Consider the following 23,365-nt stretch of genomic DNA (forward strand, 5'->3'; position numbering starts at 1 on the left):
TGCCAGACCCTGCGTCACGCGATGGCTTTCCCGTCGCGTATCGCCACACCCTGCGTCACGCGATGGCTTTCCCGTCGCGTATCGCCACACCCTGCGTCACACCATGGCTTTCCCGTTGCGTATCGCCAGACCCTGCGTCACGCGATGGCTTTCCCGTCGCGTATCGCCAGACCCTGCGTCACACCATGGCTTTCCCGTCGCGTATCGCCAGACCCTGCGTCACGCGATGGCTTTCCCGTTGCGTATCGCCAGACCCTGCGTCACGCGATGGCTTTCCCGTCGCGTATCGCCAGACCCTGCGTCACGCGATGGCTTTCCCGTCGCGTATCGCCAGACCCTGCGTCACACCATGGCTTTCCCGTCGCGTATCGCCAGACCCTGCGTCACGCGATGGCTTTCCCTCGCGTATCGCCAGACCCTGCGTGTCACGATGGCTTTCCCGTCGCGTATCGCCCGACCCTGCGTCACACCATGGCTTTCCCGTCGCGTATCGCCACACCCTGCGTCACGCGATGGCTTTCCCGTCGTGTATCGCCAGACCCTGCGTCACACCATGGCTTTCCCTTGCGTATCGCCACACCCTGCGTCACACGATGGCTTTCCCGTCGCGTATCGCCAGACCCTGCGTCACACCATGGCTTTCCCGTCGCGTATCGCCAGCCCTGTGTCACGTGATGGCTTTCCCGTCGCGTATCGCCAGACCCTGCGTCACACCATGGCTTTCCCTCGCGTATCGCCACACCCTGCGTCACGCGATGGCTTTCCCGTCGCGTATCGCCACACCCTGCGTCACGCGATGGCTTTCCCTCGCGTATCGCCACACCCTGCGTCACGCGATGGCTTTCCCGTCGCGTATCGCCAGACCCTGCGTCACGCGATGGCTTTCCCTCGCGTATCGCCAGACCCTGCGTCACGCGATGGCTTTCCCGTCGCGTATCGCCACACCCTGCGTCACGCGATGGCTTTCCCGTCGCATATCGCCAGACCCTGCGTCACACCATGGCTTTCCCGTCGCGTATCGCCAGACCCTGCGTCACACGATGGCTTTCCCTCGCGTATCGCCACACCCTGCGTCACGCGATGGCTTTCCCGTCGCTTATCGCCCGACCCTGCGTCACGTGATGGCTTTCCCTCGCGTATCGCCACACCCTGCGTCACACCATGGCTTTCCCGTCACGTATCGCCAGACCCTGCGTCACGCGATGGCTTTCCCGTCGCGTATCGCCAGACCCTGCGTCACGCGATGGCTTTCCCTCGCGTATCGCCACACCCTGCGTCACGCGATGGCTTTCCCGTCGCGTATCGCCAGACCCTGCGTCACGCGATGGCTTTCCCTCGTGTATCGCCACACCCTGCGTCACGCGATGGCTTTCCCGTCGCGTATCGCCCGACCCTGCGTCACGCGATGGCTTTCCCGTCGCGTATCGCCCGACCCTGCGTCACGCGATGGCTTTGCCGTCGCGTATCGCCAGACCCTGCGTCACGCGATGGCTTTCCCTCGTGTATCGCCACACCCTGCGTCACGCGATGGCTTTCCCTCGCGTATTGCCCGACCCTGCGTCACGCGATGGCTTTCCCTCGCGTATCGCCACACCCTGCGTCACGCGATGGCTTTCCCGTCGCGTATCGCCAGACCCTGCATCACGCGATGGCTTTCCCTCGTGTATCGCCACACCCTGCGTCACGCGATGGCTTTCCCGTCGCGTATCGCCCGACCCTGCGTCACGCGATGGCTTTCCCGTCGCGTATCGCCCGACCCTGCGTCACGCGATGGCTTTCCCTCGCGTATCGCCACACCCTGCGTCACGCGATGGCTTTCCCTCGCGTATCGCCACACCCTGCGTCACGCGATGGCTTTGCCGTCGCATATCGCCAGACCCTGCGTCACGCGATGGCTTTCCCTCGCGTATCGCCACACCCTGCGTCACGCGATGGCTTTCCCGTCGTGTATCGCCCGACCCTGCGTCACGCGATGGCTTTCCCTCGCGTATCGCCACACCCTGCGTCACGCGATGGCTTTCCCGTCGCGTATCGCCACACCCTGGGTCACGCGATGGCTTTCCCTCGTGTATCGCCACACCCTGCGTCACGCGATGGCTTTCCCGTCGCGTATCGCCCGACCCTGCGTCACGCGATGGCTTTCCCGTCGCGTATCGCCACACCCTGCGTCACGCGATGGCTTTCCCGTCGCGTATCGCCACACCCTGCGTCACGCGATGGCTTTCCCGTCGCGTATCGCCAGACCCTGCGTCACGCGATGGCTTTCCCTCGCGTATCGCCACACCCTGTGTCACGCGATGGCTTTCCCGTCGCGTATCGCCAGACCCTGCGTCACGCGATGGCTGCAAGAAGCCAGAGCCTGAGGACACCTGAGAGGAAGTGTTTCCTCGTACCGCTCCTAGAAGATCCCGCAGGACAGGCCTATCGGTGGCAGTTGCACAGTGTGGTGGGGGAATTAGCCCGTGCTCTGAGCATTGCTCGCTCTCTGAGGGCAGAGCTGGGCCTGGAGGCAGGGGACCGAGCACTCATTAATTGCCTGCTCCTTTGGTTCCCAGTAGCCGCTGGCACGACCTTTGGCCTGACCGACGGTGGCCAGTCTGGTGTCCCCAGAAGGTCCCCGCTGGCGCGCAGGCTGGGACAGCGTCCAGCCCCTGCCAGTGCGAGTCCTGCGGTCCTGGTTCTGTGCAGGGCCAGGGCACATGGCGGTAATGCCCCAGCCCCTCAGGCTGGCACCCGCCCACAACATGCTGGGGTGCAGAGGGCAGGCCCAAGGCCAGACGCTGCCTCTGCTCTCACAGAGGACAATGCGCTGGCCGAGTCCCCAGCTCTGCTCTCCGGCGGCTCCGGCTGGGTGCCGGGTACCTGCGGCTGGCGCTGACTCAGTGCTCTGGCACCCCTGCCCAGCCGGCGCAGGCTCCGCTACTTGGGCTGAGCCCCTCCAGGCCCCACATGGGGCAAGTGGGGGGCACTGCTAGGAGAGGGAGAAAGGAGAGAAACAGGGGGGCAGATGGACACGGGGGAGGGATGTATGGGGCCAGACAGACCTGGGCTTCAGCCTCCTGCTTCCGGGGAGGCCCAGCCCCTCTCGTTCCTTCACGTTCAGGGATTTGGCAAACACTCCACATCACATTTAAACTCTGACCCCCAGATGGACTGGTGTGGGGCACTGCTCCCTAACCCCGGTGCTAACCCCCCATGGATGGACTGATTTGGGGCGCTGCCCGCTAACCCCCATGCTAACCCCCCCCGGATGGACTGGTGTGGGGCACTGCTCCCTAACCCCTGTGCTAACCCCCCACGGACGGACTGGTGTGGGGCACTGCCCCCTAGCCCCTGTGCTAACCTCGCCCGGATGGACTGCTGTGGGGCACTGCCCCCTAGCCCCTGTGCTAACCTCGCCCGGATGGACTGCTGTGGGGCACTGCCCCCTAGCCCCTGTGCTAACCTCCCCCGGACGGACTGGTGTGGGGCACTGCCCCCTAGCCCCTGTGCTAACCCCCCCCGGACGGACTGGTGTGGGGCACTGTCCCCTAACCCCTGTGCTAACCCCACCCCCGGACGGACTGGTGTGGGGCACTGCCCCCTAACCCCTGTGCTAACCTCCCCCGGACGGACTGGTGTGGGGCACTGCCCCCTAACCCCTGTGCTAACCTCCCCCGGACGGACTGGTGTGGGGCACTGCCCCCTAACCCCTGTGCTAACCTCCCCCGGACGGACTGGTGTGGGGCACTGCCCCCTAACCCCTGTGCTAACCCCACCCCCCGATGGACTGGTGTAGGGCGCTGCTCCCTAACCCCTGTGCTAACCCCCCCCCGATGGACTGGTGTGGGGCACTGCCCCCTAACCTCTGTCCCCCCACCCCCAGGATGGCCTGGTGCTGGAGCGCTCTGAGCAGCCCCACCCCATCTGCACATTCCCGGAGGAGTTCCAGGAGTTCGAGATGATCGACGACGAGGAGGACGAGGAGGAGCTGGAAGGGCCTGGCCTGGATGCCCCACCCTCACCTTCAGCTTCCCCCATCCCATCACCCGGCCTGGAGGAGACGCAGAAGCCGCGGCCCAGCACCCTGAGCCTGAGTGTGCCAGGGACCCAGGTGAGGGACCTGCAGCTCTGTGCAGACGGGGTGGGGAGGTCGGCACGTGGCAGAAGGGAGTTGGGGGCCTGTCTGTGGGCTCAGGGGTTTGGGGGCAGCTCCGTGCGCTGTGTCGAGCGGGTTTAGGCGGTGTCTGCGTGCAGCACTGAGAGGATGGAGGGTCTCTGCCTCTGGCGTTAAGGAGGTTGGGGTTTCTCAGCAGGCTGGCTGAGGGGTGGGAGGGTCACTGAAGGGGCTGGGGGGTCTCTGTCTGAGGCACTGAGGGGGTTGGGTGGGGTTGGTAGGCAACCAGCTTGGCTTAACGGGGAAATCCTTAGTCCGCTTAAACTCAGAAAGTGTGCGTATAGGAAATGGACACGGGGACAGTTGACTGAGGAGGAGCATAAACATACGGCTGGAGAACGCCGGGCAGTGATCAGGAAAGCGAAAGCACGATTGGAACTGCAGCTGGGAAGGGATGTGAAGGGTAACAAGAAGGGTTTCTACAGGCATGTGAACAATAAACAGGTTATCGGAGAAGGTGTGGGGCTGTTACAGGATGAGGGAGGTAACCTAGTGACAGATGATGTAGGAAAAGCTGAAGTGCTCAAGGCTTTTTTTGCCTCGGTCTTCACGGGCAAAGTCAACTTCCACATGACGGTCCTGTACGATACAGTATGGGAAGGTGGAGGGCAGCCATCTGTGGGGAAGGAACAAGTTGTGAGCTATCTAAAAACACTAGATGTGCACAACTCCATGGGTCTGGATTTAATGCACCCCAGGGTACTGAGGGAATTGGCAGAGGTCATTGCTGAACCTTTGGCCATTATCTTTGAAGAATCTTGGACATCGGGAGAGATCCCGGCTGACTGGTCAATGGCTCGGTATCTGGATGGCGGATGGTTTCAAGCGGAGTGCCCCATGGCTCAGTCCAGGGGCTAGTATTGTTCTATGTCTTTATTAATGACCTGGGTGAGGGACTGGATTGCACCCTCAGCAAGTTTGTGGATGACACAAAACTAGCGGGAGAGGTAGATACGTTGGAGGGTAGAGAGAGAATCCAGAGTGACCTGGATACATTGGAGGACTGGGCCAAAAGAAATCTGATGCGGTTCAACAAGGAGAAGTGCAGAGTCCTGCACCTGGGGCGGAAGAATCCCAAGCGTTGTTATAGGCTGGGGACCGACTGGCTCAGCAGCAGTACAGCGGAAAGGGACCTAGGGGTTATGGTGGATGAAAGGCTGGATATGAGTAAACAGTGGGCCCTTGTAGCTAAGAAGGCTAACGGCGTACTAGGGTGCATTAGGAGGAGGATTTCGAGCAGATCTGGAGAGGTTGTTGTTCCCCTCTGTTTGGCACTGGTGAGGCCACATCTGGAATATTGTGTCCAGTTTTGGGCCCCCCAGTATAAAAAAGATGTGGATTTGCTGGAGCAGGTTCAGTGGAGGGCAACAAAAATTATCAAGGGGCTGGAGCACAAGACCTACGATGATAGGCTGAGGGATTTGGGCTTGTTTAGTTTACAGAAGAGAAGACTTAGGGGTGATTCAATAGCAGCCTTCAACTTCCTGAAGGGGAGCTCTAAAGAGGAGGGTGAGAAATTGTTCTCAGTGGTGTCAGATGGCAGAACAAGGAGTAATGGTCAGAAGTTACAGAGGAGGAGGTGTCGGTTGGATATTAGGAAAAACTACTTCACCAGGTGGGTGGTGAAGCACTGGAATGTGCTGCCTAGAGAGGTGGTGGATTCTCCATCCCTTGAGGTTTTTAAGTCCCGGCTGGACAAGGTCCTGGCTGGGATGACTTAGTGGGGGTTGATCCTGCTTGAAGCAGGGGGCTGGACTAGATGACCTCCTGAGGTCCCCTCCAGCCCTGTGATTCCATGATATCTGTGTGTGGCACTGAGAGGACTGGGGGGGTCTCTGTGTGAGGTGCTGAGGGCTGGGGGTTCTCTGCGTGAGGTGCTGGTCAGGTTTGGGGGTCTCTGTGAGGTGCCGAGGGGTGGAGGTCTCTGTGTCAGGAGCTGAGCTCGGGGGGTCTCTGCGTGCGGCGCCGGTGAGGTCAGGGGGGGTCTCTGTGTGCGGCGCCGGTGAGGTCGGGGGGGGTGTCTCTGCGTGCGGTGCCGGTGAGGTTTGTGGGGGTCTCTGCGTGCGGCGCCGGTGAGATCGGGGGGGGAGGTCTCTGCGTGCGGCGCCGGTGAGGTCGGGGGGGTCTCTGCGTGCGGCGCTGACCTTTGTTGCGTGGGATCCCAGTGTGTGTGCCTGCAGTGGGGTCAGGCCGGCAGACGGATCCAGGGAAGGGGAGCAGCCAGCTGTTTCAGCAGGCAGGTGGAAGCAGCTGCAGCTGAGCGCTGAGAGCCTCCCAGAGGGGAGCAGGGGCGAGTGAGATAGGGAGGCAGCTGAGACACTGGTAAGGGGAGACAGGACAGGTAAGAGACCCCTGGTGCTTGCAGAGACAGCCAGGCAGGTACCCCTGCCCCAGTGAGGCCGACAGCCCTGGCCCAGGCTAGGGGAAGGGAAGAGGCCGGGCACCCGGCCCACACAGACAGAGGTGGGCACAGCCTGAACTCTCCGGCTGGAGGGAGAGGCCTGGGACCCGAGTGTGACGGGGCAGCTTCCCACAGTGCACTGTGGGGGCACAGGTCTTGTGTCAAGCCCTGAAGCTGGCTGGGGCTTGGGTCTCTGCTCCCACCAGGTCAGGGCGTGCGCCTGCACCACGAGCCGGGCTGTCGTGCGTGGCGCTGCCGTTTGTGCCTGCCGCTGAGAGGCCGCGTGTGTCTGAGCTCATGGACGGAGAAAGCCCTCCAGGTCCTGGCCTGTCCCTCTCTCAGGGGCCAGGGCAGACCAGTCCCAAGAGCGCAGGGTTTCCACCAGCTCGCTTGTGTCTGTAAGTCCCTTCTCCCCTCCCGCCTTGTCCATGTCATGGGTTAAAGACAGTTAATTCCTGGAGTGTGGAGGACAGTCCGGGAGGGTTGGCAGCCTCCGTCCCATCCTGTCTGGCCTGGGGTGCTGGTGCCCTCACGCCAGGCCCAGGCTGGACTCATCTCCCTGCTGGAGAGCAGGGGCAGCCTCCCGTTTGCAGACAGGCACACCTCGAGCCTGTGTGGCTGCAGGTCTGCATTCACACGGAGCCTGAGCATGCTGCACTGAGGCTGGGAAGAGCCTGGCCATGGCCTGGGCTCACCTCAGAGACCAGGCCAGGCCTTTCCAGTGCCCACGTCACCCACCACCGAAAGAAGGATGGGGGCCGGCCACGCGGCTGCGAGGTGTGGCTCGTTTTGGTGCCATGGGTGTGTGATGCTGACAGACCCGGGTTGCCGGCCCCAGGGATAGAACGTGCGAGCAGAGGGTCTGAAGCCCTGCACTCTACCACGTGAGCTAAAGGCCAGCTGGTGCTCAGCCGACGCTGTGGAGCAGAGACTTCGCTCACCCCAGAGGAGGTGTCAGTGCCTCTGGGTGCTACAGGGGAATGACACCAGCACCGTTAATGCCTCACTCTGAGCCCTGGGCGTCTGAGCCACAGCCAGAGGAACCAGTCACCGTGGGAGCAAACAGGGCCAGGCAGCCTCTTCCCTGGCTTGCTGCTGGAGACCCAAGACAGATGCTGCTGCACCAGCAAATCGAGTGCCAGTGGCGAGTGTGATGCTGTAAGGCGGCCTGAGGGGCTGTAACCCCATGTACATCCCTGCTGGGCCCAGGCCCGAATGCAGCTTCCCACGGGGGCATCCAAACCCCACTGCGGGAGAGGTGCCTGGCCGGGGAGTCACACACCATGAGCCAGCAATGAGGTGCGATGCCAGGGACCAGGGGCATCTTCTCAAAGGGGCATCTGAGAACCCACCACATGGCCACCAGCAGCCGCTGCTGCCCTGGCACCTGGGGCACAGCAGCAGCAAGGGCTGGTCCGGCAGCGAGTAGCTGTGATGCCGCTGCAGTGCCGCCTCGGGGTTTTCCCTGCAGGGTGCTAGGCCCTGGCCCGGTGGTCCAGCCCGTGGCCGAGAAACTCCCAGAGCTGGGCCCAGGGGGACGAGGGGCAGCGGCTCACCAGTGAAGTCCCTGCGAGTCCGGCGTGACCGGGCCAGCTGCAGAGGGTTGCGTGCCGCGACGGGTGCCCTAGGCCTGAGCCGCCCCCGAGTTCAGCACGGAGTGGGAGGAGCCCCCAGGGCGCTCTGGCTTTCCAGGGAGGCAGGGTGACCAGTCCACTGGGCGCATCTTGTGTTGGGGCCACAGACCACAGAGGGGTAACTGGGCTGTGGTGCTGCCCATAGGTCCCTCCTTGGCTTCTGTCACAGGCCGCCTGAGAAGGGAAGAGGCTTGGAGAGGAGCAGGCCACAAGGCCAAGTGCCAGGATGAGGCACAGGGCGAGAAGTAGCCCCACCGTGCCTGGGCTGCCTCCTCCCCGCAGGGCCGGGGAGCACTGCACCTTCCTTTCCACCATCGTGTGGGGCCCTGCCACACCTGCATCCACCCTCCCTCTGTCGGGGAGGGGGTCCTGGCCCTTCCCTGGGGCAGTTCCTGCCCAGATCCCCCCGACAGCAGGAGACTGGCCCCAGCTTCCTGCTGGGAGCAATTCCTCTCTAGATCCATATCAATTATTCTTTCCTTAATTCTGTTCCGTTACACCCAGCTCCACTCCAGGGGTCCTCTTGCTCATTGTATACTGATTTCCTGCTCAAGCACTGCCGGGGGTCGTCTGCCTCCAGGGCCAGTTGCAGGCTGGGGCTGCACCCCCTCCTTGGACATCACACCTCCAAGCCCGGCGGGCTGAGCAGTTTGCATTTCTTCAGCACCAAGTTCTGTTTCTCTAACATCCTGGAGACCAGGCACTCTCAGTTAAACCCAGTGTGCCCAGGGCTGTGGAGAGAGAGAGAGAGAGACTCTCCTTTCTCTGCTCCCCAGCACAGGGCAGCCCCTGCAAATGTAGTTTCCTGGGTTGTCTTTGCTGAGTTGCCCCCTGCTTCCGGCCGTGCAGCATAGAATCACCTGGGCATCTGCTGCAGCTGTATTCCCTGCCGAACCCCTGTCTGCTCCACCGCCCTGTGCTGCACCTCAGCCGCAGTTGCGGTCCGTGTTTCTTTCACTCCGCATGGACGTGATCGCTGGGCAAAATGTCCCAGCTTGTGTAATATGGGAGGTTTGGGGGGCACCACTGAAAGGGTCAATTCAGGGCAAATTGCTCAGCCCAGACGGGGGCCCTCCGCTGCTGGGCACACCAAGCCAGTCACACAGAGTGCTTTGCTGAACACGCCGCTCACGCACTCGCCAGCAGGAAGTCGTAGGAGCAATTCCCTTCCTATGTTCCAGGCCTCCTGTGCTGCCAGCAGCACTGCTCCTTACACAGAAGAGAGGTGGCGAAAGCCAGTCCCACCAAATCCAAAGAGAGTCTTCTGGTCCTAAAGGACCATCCACACTCGCAGGTCAATTTATAACTCAGCTCCTAAGCAGAAAAGCGCAGTGCGCCAAGCCTTCGGCATCTGACGCCTTCGGCATCTCACGCCTTCGGCATCTAACAGTCTTTATTAATAGAAGGAAAGAAGGAAAGAAAGACTTGTTAAAGGAATTGATACGGACACCAGTTGTGCAGTTCTGGCGCAGGTCTGTGGCAGAGAGGGAACAAGCTCCTGGCTTAAGTCAAGTCTCTGGAATACATCCCCTGACAAGATGGGTCGTTCACAGCTTCAGCTTGTGGGAAAGCCCCTCCAGAGGGGAGGGTGGGATCAGAGATAAGATGGAGGAGACTCCAGGGCCCTTTACCCTTGGCTGTGTGGAGAGGCGCCCATGGGTCTCGGTGTAAAAGCGTGTCCCAGAATAGAGTGGGTCATGTGGGCCAGTCACCTCTCCAGCACGACTCAGTTACTTCCAGGTAGCCGCCATCATTCCCATGCTGCTCTGCTGGGTCGCGGTGGGGACGGGGAGAGCTCAGTGCCTTGAGCATTGGCCCTGTAAACCCAGGGTGGTGAGATCACCCCTTACAGAAGCCATTTCAGGTCTGGGGCAAACAGATTTAAAAAAAAGTCTGTCAGGGATGCTGCTCAGTCCTGCAGGGAGGGCAGGGACTGGACTCGATGACCTCTCGAGCTCCCTTCCAGCTCCAGGAGACGTGTATCTCCATATATAATCACAGAAAAGCTCATCAGATGTGGACTGGTTCCTGTCCAGGCCCGTTGCCAGTGCCACACTTCTGTTCACTTGATTTGTCCTGTCGCAGTAGGCTGGCCAAGCCTGCTGTTTGTGTCTCCCAGAAGTGCAAGCACAGAGCCAGTACTCGAAACAAACATGAGCCATCAATATGAAGAGTAAAAACAAAATGAGTGAATCATCAGCTTTTCGTGGACACCTCACTTGGCCCACAGGGTCCAATATCTGGATCACCTGTACTGGGCCAATTGCATGTTTCTGTCCCACATCACTGCTGTGTCTCAGCCCCAGGATTATAGCATCACCCTCTCTTGCACTCACAGCTCCTTCCTGCAGTAAACCCTCCTGTCAGGGACGTTCCCCACTCTGACGCTCCGAGTGCAGAAGGTGGGCCCTGCAGGAGACTTTAAATACCTTTTCTCTATAGGATCTGCTTAAAAAATGTCTTTAGAACACAGAGAGACACACTCTGGATGTCTCCTTGTGGGGTACCCCGCAGCTCTTAACACTCCCATGGAAGAGAATTTGCAAACAAAGAAGAAATTAAGCTGCTCTTTGATAGCTGACCTTTTGGCCTGAGGCATGGATAGACACAGACCCCGTTCTAGGACACAGGAATCAAATTGTTGCCTTAAAATGTAGTGTATTAACAAAACAGAAAATAAAGTATAAGTGGTTGGGATGGGGTTCGGGGTCCCCCTGCACTGCACCCCGTCCGCTGGCAGGAGTGACTCTCACTCAGCAGGTACAACACAAGGTTTATTAGGCAACAGAAGCCCAGTTTCTCACAGAAGCGACAGTACAGCAGCCAGAAACAGTCCTTCCAACCTGTCCTGGGGAGACGACCCCGATGGGTGCCCCTCTGGGGTGTAGCTTCCCCCTCCTCAGGCTGGCTGCCTTCCAGCTCTCCCTTTTCCTAGCCTCTCACTGCCGCCCCCGATTCAAAACCCCAGCTCAGCTCCTCCCTGCTCTTTGTTCAGGCAGAGGTGTTACCTGCCAGTTGTAGCCCCAGGGTCATCCTTAGCCACTGGGAGCTGCTGCTTGCCTCAGACATCCAGCCTGACTCACACATGCACTCCCCCCACTCCATTACATCTCTCCCCCCTTCCAGACCGAACTGAGCGGGGTCACTTAGCCCGTGACCTGGGGAAGTTCGGGGCCCTCTCTGCATGACAGGGCATCAGCAATGGTGTTGTTCCCCTTCACAGGGACCACCTCCATGTCGTAGTCCTGCAGTAGCAGACTCCACCGCAGGAGCTTGGCGTTGGCCCCTTTCATGTGATGCAGCCAGGTCAGGGGTGAGTGATCGGTGTACATGGTGAAACGCCGTCCAAACAGGGATGGCTGCAGCTTCCCCAGCACCCACACCATGGCCAGACATTCCTTCTCTATGGCTGCGTAGTTCTGCTCCCGGGGCAGCAGCTTCTTACTCAGGCACACGATGGGGTATTTCTCCCCTTTGTCATTCACCTGCATTAGCACCGCCCCCAGCCCCACGTCTGAGGCATCGGTGAACAGCAGGAAGGGTTTGTTGAAGTCTGGATTTGCCAGCACTGGGGCCCTGACCAGAGCCTCCTTCAGCGCGCAGAGGGCCTCTTGGCACTGCTCTGTCCAGACCACCTTGTCAGGCTTTCCCTTTTTACATAGCTCCGTGAGGGGGGCTGCGATGGAGCTAAAGTGGGGCACAAACCTCCGGTAGTACCCTGCCATCCCAATGAAGGCCTGGACCTGTTTCTTAGTCTGGGGTGTGGGCCAATCTCTGACAGCCTCCACTTTAGCTGGCTCTGGCTTTAAGCAGCCGCTGCCCACCTTGTGGCCCAGGTAGGTCACCTCAGCCGTTCCCACCTTGCACTTCCCTGCCTTGATAGTCAGACCAGCCTTCTGGAGTCGGTCCAGCACCTGCTTGACCTGGGACACATGGTCCTCCCACGTCTGGCTGAAGATGCAAATGTCGTCCATGTAAGCCAGGGCAAAGCTCTCCATCCCTTTCAGTAGCTGGTCCACCAGACGCTGGAAGGTAGCGGGTGCCCCCTTGAGGCCAAAGGGCAGGACCAGGAACTCGTAGAGCCCCACAGGGGTGATGAAAGCCAACTTGAGCCGGGCATCTTGGTCTAACGGCACTTGCCAGTACCCCTTGGTGAGGTCTATGGTGGTGAGGTAACGGGCTCCCCCCAGCTTGTCTAAAAGGTCATCAGGCCTGGGCATGGGGTAGGCGTCCGAGACAGTGATGGCGTTAAGCTTGCGATAGTCCACACAAAACCGAACAGACCCATCTTTTTTAGGGACTAACACCACGGGAGAGGCCCAGGGGTGGGAGGAGGGTTGGATCACCCCCAGAGCCAGCATGTCTTCAACCTCCCGCTCTATGTCCTGAGCCGTCCTCCCTGTGGCTCTGAATGGCACACACTTGATAGGGGCGTGGGTGCCTGTCTCTATTCGGTGGACAGCCAGGTCAGTGTGTCCGGGTCTGTCCGAGAACAGCTGTTGATGCGAATGCAGCACCTCCTTGATCTCCGTCTGCTGGGCAGGGGTCATCTGGTCTGAGAGGGGAATAGACTCCAGCAAGGAGCCGGCTCCAGTCCTTGTGAGTAAATCCACCAAGGGATTATCCCCCTGCCCCTCCCAGTGTCTGCACACGGCCAGCACCAAGTTCTGCCTGTCCCAGTAAGGTTTCATCATGTTCACATGATAGACCCGGTGGCTGTGGGCCCGGTTCCACAGTTCCACCGCATAGTTCACGTCATTTAGCTGTTTGACAACCTTGAAGGGCCCATCCCAGGCCGCTTGCAGCTTGTTGCGCCGCACAGGTACAAGGACCATCACTTGATCCCCGGTGGCACAGGCTCGGGCCCTGGCGTTACGGTCATACCAGACCTTTTGCTTCCTCTGGGCCATGGAGAGGTTCTCCCTGGCCAGGCCCATGAGCTCGGTGAGTTTTTCCCGGAAGGTCAGTACATACTGTACCACTGACTCCCCTTCAGGAGAGGCCGTCCCCTCCCACTCTTCTCTGAGCAAGTCCAAGGGTCCCCGTACCCTCCTTCCGTACAGCAGCTCAAATGGGGAGGACCCCGTGGATTCCTGGGGCACCTCCCTGTATGCAAACAGCAGGTGGGGTAAGTACTTTTCCCAGTCATGGGGGTATTGATTCATGAAGGTTCTCAGCATCTGCTTTAGAGTCCCATTGAACCTCTCCACCAGCCCATTGGTCTGCGGGTGGTAGGCTGTGGCCCAGGTGTGCCGGACCCCACACTTGTCCCACAAGCTTTGCAGGAGGGCCGACATGAAGTTGGACCCCTGATCTGTGAGGACCTCCTTGGGGAACCCCACTCTGCTGAAAATGGACAGCAGTGCATCCGCCACGGTGTCAGCGTTGATAGAGGTCAGGGCCACTGCTTCTGGGTATCGTGTGGCAAAATCTACCACTACCAAAATATATTTCTTCCCCGAATGCGTTGCCTTGCTGAAGGGGCCCACTATGTCCATAGCCACTTTCTGGAAAGGCTCCTCTATGATGGGCAGTGGCCTCAGGGCAGCTTTCCCCTTGTCCTGGGTCTTCCCCACCCTCTGGCAGGGATCGCAGGACAGGCAATACAGACGGACAGCTGCAAAGATCCCTGGCCAAAAAAAGTTCTGTAACAACCTTCTCCTGGTGCGGTGGATCCCCTGGTGTCCTGCGAGCGGGACATCATGGGCTAGGTACAGGAGCCTGCGCCGGTACTTTTGGGGGACCACCAGTTGCCTCTGGACCTTCCATGGCTCCGCTTTGCATCTGGGAGCCCACTCCCGGTACAGGAATCTCTCCCTGCAGCCCTCCCCCAGCTGTGGAGCTGGGCTGAGACTGGCCAGTTCCCTCAGCTTCTGCAAGGAGGGGTCTCTCTGCTGCTCTGCCTGGAACTCTTTGGCTGGGGCAGGGGCGGATGCTACTTCCCCATCCCTGCCTGGCTCCAGCACCCCTGGCCTGTGAGATCTGGTTTTTGGGGGCCTCCTTTCTCTCAGGGTTGGCCCCTGTGGCTCCTGTGACTTTGGCTGGGCCTGTACCCCTGAATCTGGGGAGCGCACCCCTCGTTTTCTTTGGCTACGGGTCAGGACCAGGGCACGAGGGCGTTCACCTTGCCAGTTCTCCAGGTCAGCCCCCATCAGTACATCCGCCGGCAAATGGCTGTGCACGCCCACTTCCTTGGGGCCTTCCTTCTTCCCCCATTTCAGGTGCACCCTCACCATGGGCACCTTGAAAGGGGTCCCATCAATTCCTGTTATCGTCAGGTGGGAATCGGGTATCATGCAGCCCGGTGCCACCACCCCGGGTCGGGCCAGCGTCACGTCAGCGCCTGTGTCCCAGAACCCCGTGACCTTTTTCCCGTCTACCTCGAGGTGTTTGAGACACTTGCTCCACAGAGGTAGTGCCGCCCCCACTCTGTAAACTGGCCTCTGAGCATCTGGTCCCCCTGAGGAGCTGGTCTGTGGGGCGGACTCGGCCCAATCCGAGTGCCCATTGTCAGCACCACCCAGCTTGGCCGCCAGCCCCTCTTGCTTCTGGGGCCCCACCCAGTTGACTCCATGACCCCCCGGCCTGCTCAACCTGTCTGGGAGCCTGGGGCACTGGGCTGCTCTATGCCCCTTTTGCCCACAGCGATAACAGCCTGGGTCTTGTTGTGTCCCTCGGGCCGGCTGCTCTGTCCGGGCTCTGCTTGGCTCTCTGGGGGGTGGGTGGCCGGCCCCTCTTTCCTGGGCTTGCCCAAGAGGTGGTCCCCTCTGTCGTACAGTTAGAGACCGGTCTCTCTGAGATTCTCGGTTTCTCCGGGGCTCCCTCTCCCTCCGGGACTCCCTCTCTCTCCGAGACTCCCTCTCTTTGTGGGGCTCACTTTCAAACCTGGCCCGGCTGTTTGTGAAGTCATCTGCCAGTTTCCCTGCATCGTGTGAGTCCCCCGGCTTCCGGTCCACGAGCCACACCCTCAGGTCAGGTGCGCACATCTCGTAGAATCGCTCCACGACCGCCAGCTCGATCAGGTTCTCTACGGACTGGACTCCCATTCCGAACGCCCACTTCTGGTAGTATTGCTTCAGGCGGGCGGTTGTATCTACATGGGTTTCCTCTGGCCTCTTCTGCGCCTCCTGGAACTTCTTTTTGTACATCTCCGGAGTCAGCCCGAACTTATGCAGCAGGACCTGTTTGAACCGTTCATAGTCCCCAGGCTGCAGCCCCACCAGCTGGCTGAGCACCGCTGCGGCCTTCTGGCCCAGCAAGGGGGTGAGGTGCTGGAGCCACTCATCTGGGGGAACTTCATGCAACTCACAGGCTCGCTCAAAGGCGGTAAGGAACTCGTCCATGTCCCCTGGGTCCTGACACTGGGCCAGCACACGCGTCTCCAAGTAACTGGCCACCCCGATCCGTCTGGCCCTCTCCCCGCTTACCGCAGCTGGGGCCTCTTGGCGTCTCGCCTCTGCCGTGGTTCGCTCATGCTCCCGCTCTCGCTCGCTCTCCTCACGCTCTCGCTCTCTCTCCTTCCGTTCTCGTTCTTTCTCCTCCCGCTCTCGCTCTCTTTCCTCCCGCTGTCTCTCTTGTAGCTGGCGCTCGTGCTCACGCTCTCTTTCCCATTCCTGGCGCTCGTGTTCCCTCTGCCATTCCTGGGCTTCCAGTTCCTTTAATTTCACCTCGAGTTCCAGCCGTCGCAGCTCTGCGGCGGGGGACTCTGCCCACGATGGACCACCCCTAGCTGAGCGCGACCTGGCGGGCACCGCGTCTGTCTGACGGCGTCGAGCCCCTGCTTCTGTCGGAGAATCCGAAACGCTTCCCGAGGCTGACCAGCCACTTTCTGCCGGGACAGGCTCTGCCCCCCCGGATCGGTCATTCTCTTCCAGCTGGGCAATCAGCTGAGCCTTGGTCGCCTTCCCCACGGTCAGGCCCCTCTCTCTGCACAGCCCTGCTAGCTCTGCCTTCAGGAGTCGGGTATAATCCATCTCCCCGCTGTCTCCCGGGGTATCCACTCACCAGCAGCAGCTGCAGGAATGGCTCTGTTCCCCCTCTGGCTCTTATGAGACTCCTTCCTTCTCTTGTGCTCAGTCAGCCACTGCTGGGAGCTCATCCGTGGGTGCAGTGCATCCCACTCCTGACACCAGTGTGATGGGGTTCAGGGGTCCCCCTGCACTGCACCCCGTCCGCTGGCAGGAGTGACTCTCACTCAGCAGGTACAACACAAGGTTTATTAGGCAACAGAAGCCCAGTTTCTCACAGAAGCGACAGCATAGCAGTCAGAGACAGTCCTTCCAACCTGTCCTGGGGAGAAGACCCCGAGGGGTGCCCCTCTGGGGTGTAGCTTCCCCCTCCTCAGGCTGGCTGCCTTCCAGCTCTCCCTTTTCCTAGCCTCTAACTGCCGCCCCCGATTCAAAACCCAGCTCAGCTCCTCCCTGCTCTTTGTTCAGGCAGAGGTGTTACCTGCCAGTTGTAGCCCCAGGGTCATCCTTAGCCACTGGGAGCTGCTGCTTGCCTCGGACATCCAGCCTGACTCACACATGCACTCCCCCCACTCCATTACAGTGGTTGCTAGGTTTTACAAAGTAACTGGAAAAAAACCAAGGTTGGAGCACAGAGAATTACTTTCATGGGATTCAGTGTAGAAGTTACAGAGTACAGGGGAAATACATCAACCAGCCTCAAAAGTTCTACACCAGCCCAAAAATGATGATGATAAAAAAAGCACGATTGTGTCTATCTTCACATTTCCTTTCTACTTACACATCTACTTACACATGTCCAGATTTATTACAGTAAACTCTTCCATATGTGGCAGCTCTGGGACCGGCAGGTTAGCGGATATTCAGATATTCTGGATAATAGAGAGGTTTAGCTGGCACTGCAGAAGACTAAAGAAAAACAAGATTAGATATTAAGAAACAAATAAAAATGTGTGCAGAGTACTTTATTCACCAACACCAGTAGTATTGTACTCTGTAAACTGACACTGAGTTTGCAGTATTTACTTTCACTGTACTGTACTTATGGAAAATGCAGCTAAAGTTTACTGAGGGTTAAAATTCTGGTTATTTAAGAGTTCCACATGATAGAATGCTGGATATGGAAGAGTTTGCCATATCTGGCCAGGATATTTCTGGGGTCATTCAGCCTGTTTAGGATTAAGCATCTTGGTCTCTGCTCAGGCCAAAGAAAACAAAGACATCCAGCCTGCAACTGCTTCAATTCAGAAATATCCCTGTCTCTCCTCATTGGCTCGCTTGGCTGCTTGCCAACAGAGAGACCCCCTTGTAATTTAAGAGGAGTTTCTGGGCACAGCAGAACCAACCCTGGGAAACTTGCTTTCAACCAGACCACTTACAGCCTGCCCTGGCGTTCCCTTCTCAGTAAGGCGAACCAAGCCAGCCACAAAAGTACCCCTGCCAGCCCCTCTGGCCAGCCAGAAATTCTACAAGCAAATCCACGCAGATTCTTCCAGTCCCAAAGGGGCCAGCCACCTCCCCAGGTCAATAGATACTCAGTTCTTTCCCAAAACAACACGCTCGGCCAGTCCTTTAGAATCTAAAGTCTGAATGTTTATTAATAAAGAGAGAAAGAATAGGGTGAGCCAGAAAAGCCACTGAAGTGATGAAATTACATATGTCAGTCCAAATTAACGGATGTAGGACGCAGCAGCTGGTAAAAAGCTGCTATCTTGCAAGCCCCTGGCAGTGCGTCTGCTGAGGGATGAATCCCCCAGTCCATACAGGCTTAGTTTCTGAGGACAGAAAGACTAAGATGGCCACTGCCTCGGTCACATTTACAGTCGGGGCACTTGGAGGGAAGCTTTCTGCTCCTAGCCACGTACTCAGTGGAAGATCACCGGATGAGGTTAGTGCGTGGCGTTCTGCCATCGGCTTCTGCCTGAACGACACGGCTCATGTTCTTGAGATGTGTATTGAAGCCTGTGTCTTAGTTTTAGCTAGGGCGACCATATCTCCCTGTCCCAAATATGGGAGAGAGGTGGATCTTCCCATCCCACCAAGCCTCGGGGAGCCAGGAAGGAGGTGGCAGCTGCTGGCCCTCCCCATGAGCCCTGGAAAAACATCAGCCACCAGCCCTCCCCGTGAGCCCTGGGACAACATCAGGTACCAGCCCTCCCCATGAGCCCTGGAAAAACATCAGCCGCCAGCCCTCCCCGTGAGCCCTGGGACAACATCAGCCACCAGCCCTCCCCATGAGCCCCGGGAAAACATCAACCACCAGCCCTCCCCGTGAGCCCTGGGACAACATCACGTACCAGCCCTCCCCATGAGCCCTGGGACAATGTCAGCCACCAGCCCTCCCCGTGAGCCCTGGGACAATGTCAGCCACCAGCCCTCCCCATGAGCCCTGGAAAAACATCAGGTACCAGCCCTCCCCATGAGCCCTGGTAACATCAGGTACCAGCCCTCCCCGTGAGCCCTGGGACAACATCAGGTACCAGCCCTCCCCATGAGCCCTGGAAAAACATCAGCCACCAGCCCTCCTCGTGAGCCCTGGAAAAACATCAGCCACCAGCCCTCCCCATGAGCCCCGGGAAAACATCAGCCACCAGCCCTCCCCGTGAGCCCTGGGGAAGCCACAGCTGCCAGCGCCCCCCAGGAGCCCTGGGGAAGCAGCAGGGATGCAGCAGCTGCCCACACTCCCCTGAGGCTCGGGGAATTGACCCCAGCAGCAGCTGTGCCTGCGCAGCTGCTGGCAGAAGAGGTCAGCGGGGGTGGGACAGTGAGTCCCTTTTAATATATGGTGTCCCAAGTACAGGACCGTTCTGCCCAATACGGGACAGATGCTCGCCCTAGTTTTAGCCCGTCTTCCTGGCTGGGGGGAGTTGACGCAGGGTCATCAATCCCACCCCCACACACCCCAGCGAGGGGAAGTGGATGAAATTTCATGGCACATGTGGCCAGTTCTCACGGCACACCACTGTGCCACAACATACTGGTTGAAAAACGCTGCTCCAGACCTTTAATCAGCTCCGTCGCTCTTCTGTGGCCCTTGTGCAATTTGTCCCCGTCAGTCCTGAAATGAGGGGCCCAGCAGTGGAGCCGGTACTCCAGCTGAGGCCTCGTAGGAGCAGAGCTGTCTTGCTTGTCTCATGTCTTGCTCACAGCACTCCTGCTAGTGCCTCCCAGGATGATGTTTGCTTTTTCCCCAACAGCGCTATGCTGCTGACTCATATTCAGCTTGTGATCTGCTCTCGCCCCCAGCTCCCTCCCCCTGCACGCCTTCCCAGGCAGCCAGTTCCCATTCTGTCCATGGGATCATTCTACTCATGGGCTCTGAGGGAGACAGAAATGCGGCATTTGCTTCCCCCTCATCCCCTGCTTCTCAGCAGAGCATTGTCCTAGCTCACCAGCCGCCTGGACAGACCCCGGTTCCAATGTCCTAGTGACAGGTCCAAAGTCGGACCTAGGACAGATAGAGCAGCACGGCTTTTTCTTCCTGGTCAAGGTGGAGTTTGATGGAGATTGAGGGACTTTGCTGTTTCTAAGTCCCCAGTTGACCTTCTGACCGGGGTCCACAACCTGCTAGTGCTGTTTTTCCTCTGGGCACTGACAACCACCTCCTCTCATTCCCGTCAGCGGCTTTGCTCTGCCTTTCTTCTCTTGGCGTGTGTCTGGGCGTGTGTGTGTGTGTGTGTGTGTGTGTGTTTCTGTGCATGTGTTATTTCTGTGCGTGTGTGTGTGGCTGTGTGTTTGTGCGTCTGTTTCTGTCTGTCTGCATGCATTGGGGGTGTGTGTGTGTGTGTGTTTCTGTCTCTGTGTGTGTGTCTGATCTCGGGGGGATCATGCAGTACTGGCAGCATCTTGCCCAACCTGTGGGACCTGTACTCGGGGGAACAGAAAGTCGTGATGGCAGAAGTCAGTGAACCTCTGGGTTGTCCTGCAAAGTCTCCACTCTCAGTTTAACGTCAGTTGCATGAGTGAAGCCATTCCCACAGTGACCCAGTGTGCCGGGGTCTGGGTCTGGAGAGAGCCTAATGCTAGAGCTGATAGAGGAGGTATCTGAGCCTTTATCTATCATTGGAAAATCATGGGAGACCGGAGAGATTCCAGAAGACTGGAAAAGGGCAAATCTAGTGCCCATCTATAAAAAGGGGAACAAGAATAACCCAGGAAACTACAGGCCAGTCAGCTTAACTTCTGTGCCAGGAAAGATAATGGAGCAAGTAATTAAAGAAATCATCTGCAAGCACTTGGAAGGTGGTAAGGTGATAGGGAGCAGCCAGCATGGGTTTGTAAAGAACAAATCATGTCAAGCCAATCTGGTAGCTTTCTTTGATAGAATAACGAGCCTTGTGGATAGGGGAGAAGCGGTAGATGTGGTATACCTAGACTTTGGTAGAGCATTTGATACGGTCTCACATGGTATTCTTATAAAAAAACTAGGCAAATACAATTTAGATGAGGCTACTATAAGGTGGGTGCATAACTGGCTGGATAACTGTACCCAGAGAGTAGTTCTTAATGGTTCTCAATCCTGCTGGAAAAGTATAACAAGTGCGGTTCCGCAGGGGTCTGTTTTAGGACCGGTTCTGTTCAATATCTTCATCAATGATTTAGATATTGGCATAGAAAGTACGCTTATTGAGTTTGCAGATGATACCAAGCTGGGAGGGGTTGCAACTGCTTTGGAGGATAGGGTCATAATTCAAAATGATCTGGATAAATTGGAGAAATGGTCTGAGGTAAACAGGATGAAGTTCAATAAGGACAAATGCAAAGTGCTCCACTTAGGAAGGAACAATCAGTGTCACACATACAGAATGGGGAGAGACTGTCTAGGAACGACTACAGCAGAAAGGGATCTAGGGGTTATAGTGGACCACAAGCTAAATATGAGTCAACAGTGTGATGCTGTTGCAGAAAAAGCAAACGTGATTCTGGGATGAATTAACAGGTGTGTTGTGAACAAGACACGAGAAGTCATTCTTCCGCTCTACTCTGTGCTGGTTAGGCCTCAGCTGGAGTATTGTGTCCAGTTCTGGGCACCACAGTTCAAGAAAGATGTGGAGAAATCAGAGGTCCAGAAAAGAGTGACAAGAATGAATAAAGGTCTAGAGAATGTGACCTATGAAGAAAGGCTGAAAGAATTGGGCTTGTTCAGTTTGGAAAAGAGAAGATTGAGGGAGGATATGATAGTGGTTTTCAGGTATCTAAAAGGGTGTCATAAGGAGGAGGGAGAACACTTGTTCTTGGCCTCTGAGGAGAGAACAAGAGGCAATGGACTTAAACTGCAGCAAGGGAGGTTTAGGTTGGACATTAGGAAAAAGTTCCTAACTGTCAGGGTGGTCAAGCACTGGAATAAATTGCCAAGGGAGGTTGTGGAATCTCCATCGCTGGAGATATTTAAGAACAGGTTAGATAGACGTCTATCAGGGATGGTTTAGACAATACTTGGTCCTGCCTTTGGGGCAGGGGGCTGGACTCAATGGCCTCTCGAGGTCCCTTCCAGTCCTAGTATTCTACAATTCTATGATAGAGCTGTGCCGTGTGGCCTCCCCCATTCCTGTTGGCGCGGTGCTCACTTGCCAGTCCGTGCTGTACTGCCTTTGGAGAGGCTAGCTCACGTGAGGGGCTGCCCCGTGGTGTGGAATCTCAGTGGGGAGAAGGTTGTCGCTGGGGGGCGTGGCACTGGTGTGGGACAGCAGGCCAACGGGGAACTGACCAGGGTTCTGAGGTTCGGGGACTCTGACCTGTCACTCCTCCATCACGGGCAGTGCCAGCCCTGCCCTGGGGGTTATTCTTTGTGGGGAACCCGTCTGAGGGAGGAGAAGCCTTTTGCAGAGCCCTGTTCTGGCTCCCTGTGGCCTTAGCCTTGGCGTCACCTCCAGCCAGGACACTCCTGCTCGGTCAGCCGGGGTCAGAGGTGGGTTGCAGCATTGCATCCCCTTTGCTGGGGGTTCGCTCGTGGGGTGGGGGTGGGGGTGGGGGTGGGGGTTGTACTATCCTGGCCGAGTGAGGAGTGCTTTGCTGTGGAGGACCCCTAGAGACTTATGCCTGTCAAGCACAGCTAGGCTAGACACTCCCAGCCTCTGGCCCTCCCATCCCCCACCCTGGGACCTCATCTCTCAACTCTTCTCTTAAATAGGCACCTGGGTTACAAAAAGCCCAGAGCAGTTTTTCTTCACCCGATGCAACAGTCAACCTGCGGAACTCCCTGCCAGAGGATGTTGTGCTGGCCAAGGCTGTAACAGGGCTCAAGAGAGCACTAGATAAGTTAATGGAGGACAGGTCCATCAGTGGCTGTTGGCCCGGCTGGGTGGGGTGGTGTCCCTGGCCTCTGTTTGTGAGAAGCCTGGGATGGGTCACTTGGTGGTTATCTGTTCGGGTCCCTCCCTCTGTGGCACCTGGCACTGGCCACTGTCGGCAGAGAGGACACTGGGTTCAGTGGCCCTTTGGTCTGACCCAGGCTGGCTGTTCTGATGTTCTGACGTTCTTTCTGAGCAGGATACCCTGAACAACAATGGCAGCTACCCTCCTCCTCTCCCTGCTCAGCGGGCCACCTGGCAGGAGACCCTTCGCCACTCCTCCTGCTCCTCCTCCTCTTCCGCACACGCTGGTGAGCATACAGCCCCTCCCCATTGCACCACAGCCACCCAACTGCACCAGCAGAGGGGCCCTGCCCGGCTGGAGCAGAATGGCGGGTGCTTGTGTGTGTGAGCTCAGCTGTGGTGCTGCTCTTGCTCTGGGCCCTGGGCATGGAGCCGGGTGGGGAACGGGTACTGGGGAGGAGGTGAGCTACTCCATGGATCTGCCAGGCTCAGCTTCTCCCCCAGGCCATGTCTGAGCTTGTGCTGGGGAGAGTCACACGGCCTCCCCACCTCCGCACGGCGCTGCTTCGGCACAGGGCTTCCCTTCGGTGAGTTCCAGAGCTGTCCAAGGGCTGGAGCTTGGCTGGGCCCTGGAGGGCAGAGCTATGCTTCAGCATCTCTGTTCTCAGCCCTCGAAGGTGGGACCCCCAATGACAGAGCAGCCTGCAGAGAGCGGCCGCCCCAGGAGTCCTGGGCCAAGCTGAGAGAACCAACCCTGGGCAAAGTGGTTAAAACCGGGCCACTTACATCCCAGGCTGGAGAGTCCTTATTGCTACGGCAAACCAAGCCAGCTGCAAAGTACCTCTGGCAGCCCCTCTGGCCAGCCAGAAGCTACACATGTAAACCCACAGACT

General features: G+C 58.2%; 1 protein-coding gene across 2 annotated transcripts in view; it reads left to right on the forward strand.

The window, feature by feature from the left end:
- The window catches only part of MAPK8IP2 (mitogen-activated protein kinase 8 interacting protein 2), a 92,280-nt gene that overhangs the window by 25,444 nt on the left and 43,471 nt on the right, over window positions 1-23,365 (forward strand). For both annotated transcript variants that reach the window (XM_074984255.1, XM_074984256.1), the window contains exons 3-4: window positions 3,866-4,093; window positions 22,648-22,759. In XM_074984255.1, the coding sequence (XP_074840356.1) occupies window positions 3,866-4,093; window positions 22,648-22,759 (340 nt within the window). The remainder of the gene's footprint in view (window positions 1-3,865; window positions 4,094-22,647; window positions 22,760-23,365) is intronic.

Source organism: Carettochelys insculpta, chromosome 1 (genome assembly GCF_033958435.1).
Source record: "Carettochelys insculpta isolate YL-2023 chromosome 1, ASM3395843v1, whole genome shotgun sequence".
Lineage (NCBI taxonomy): Eukaryota > Metazoa > Chordata > Testudines > Carettochelyidae > Carettochelys > Carettochelys insculpta.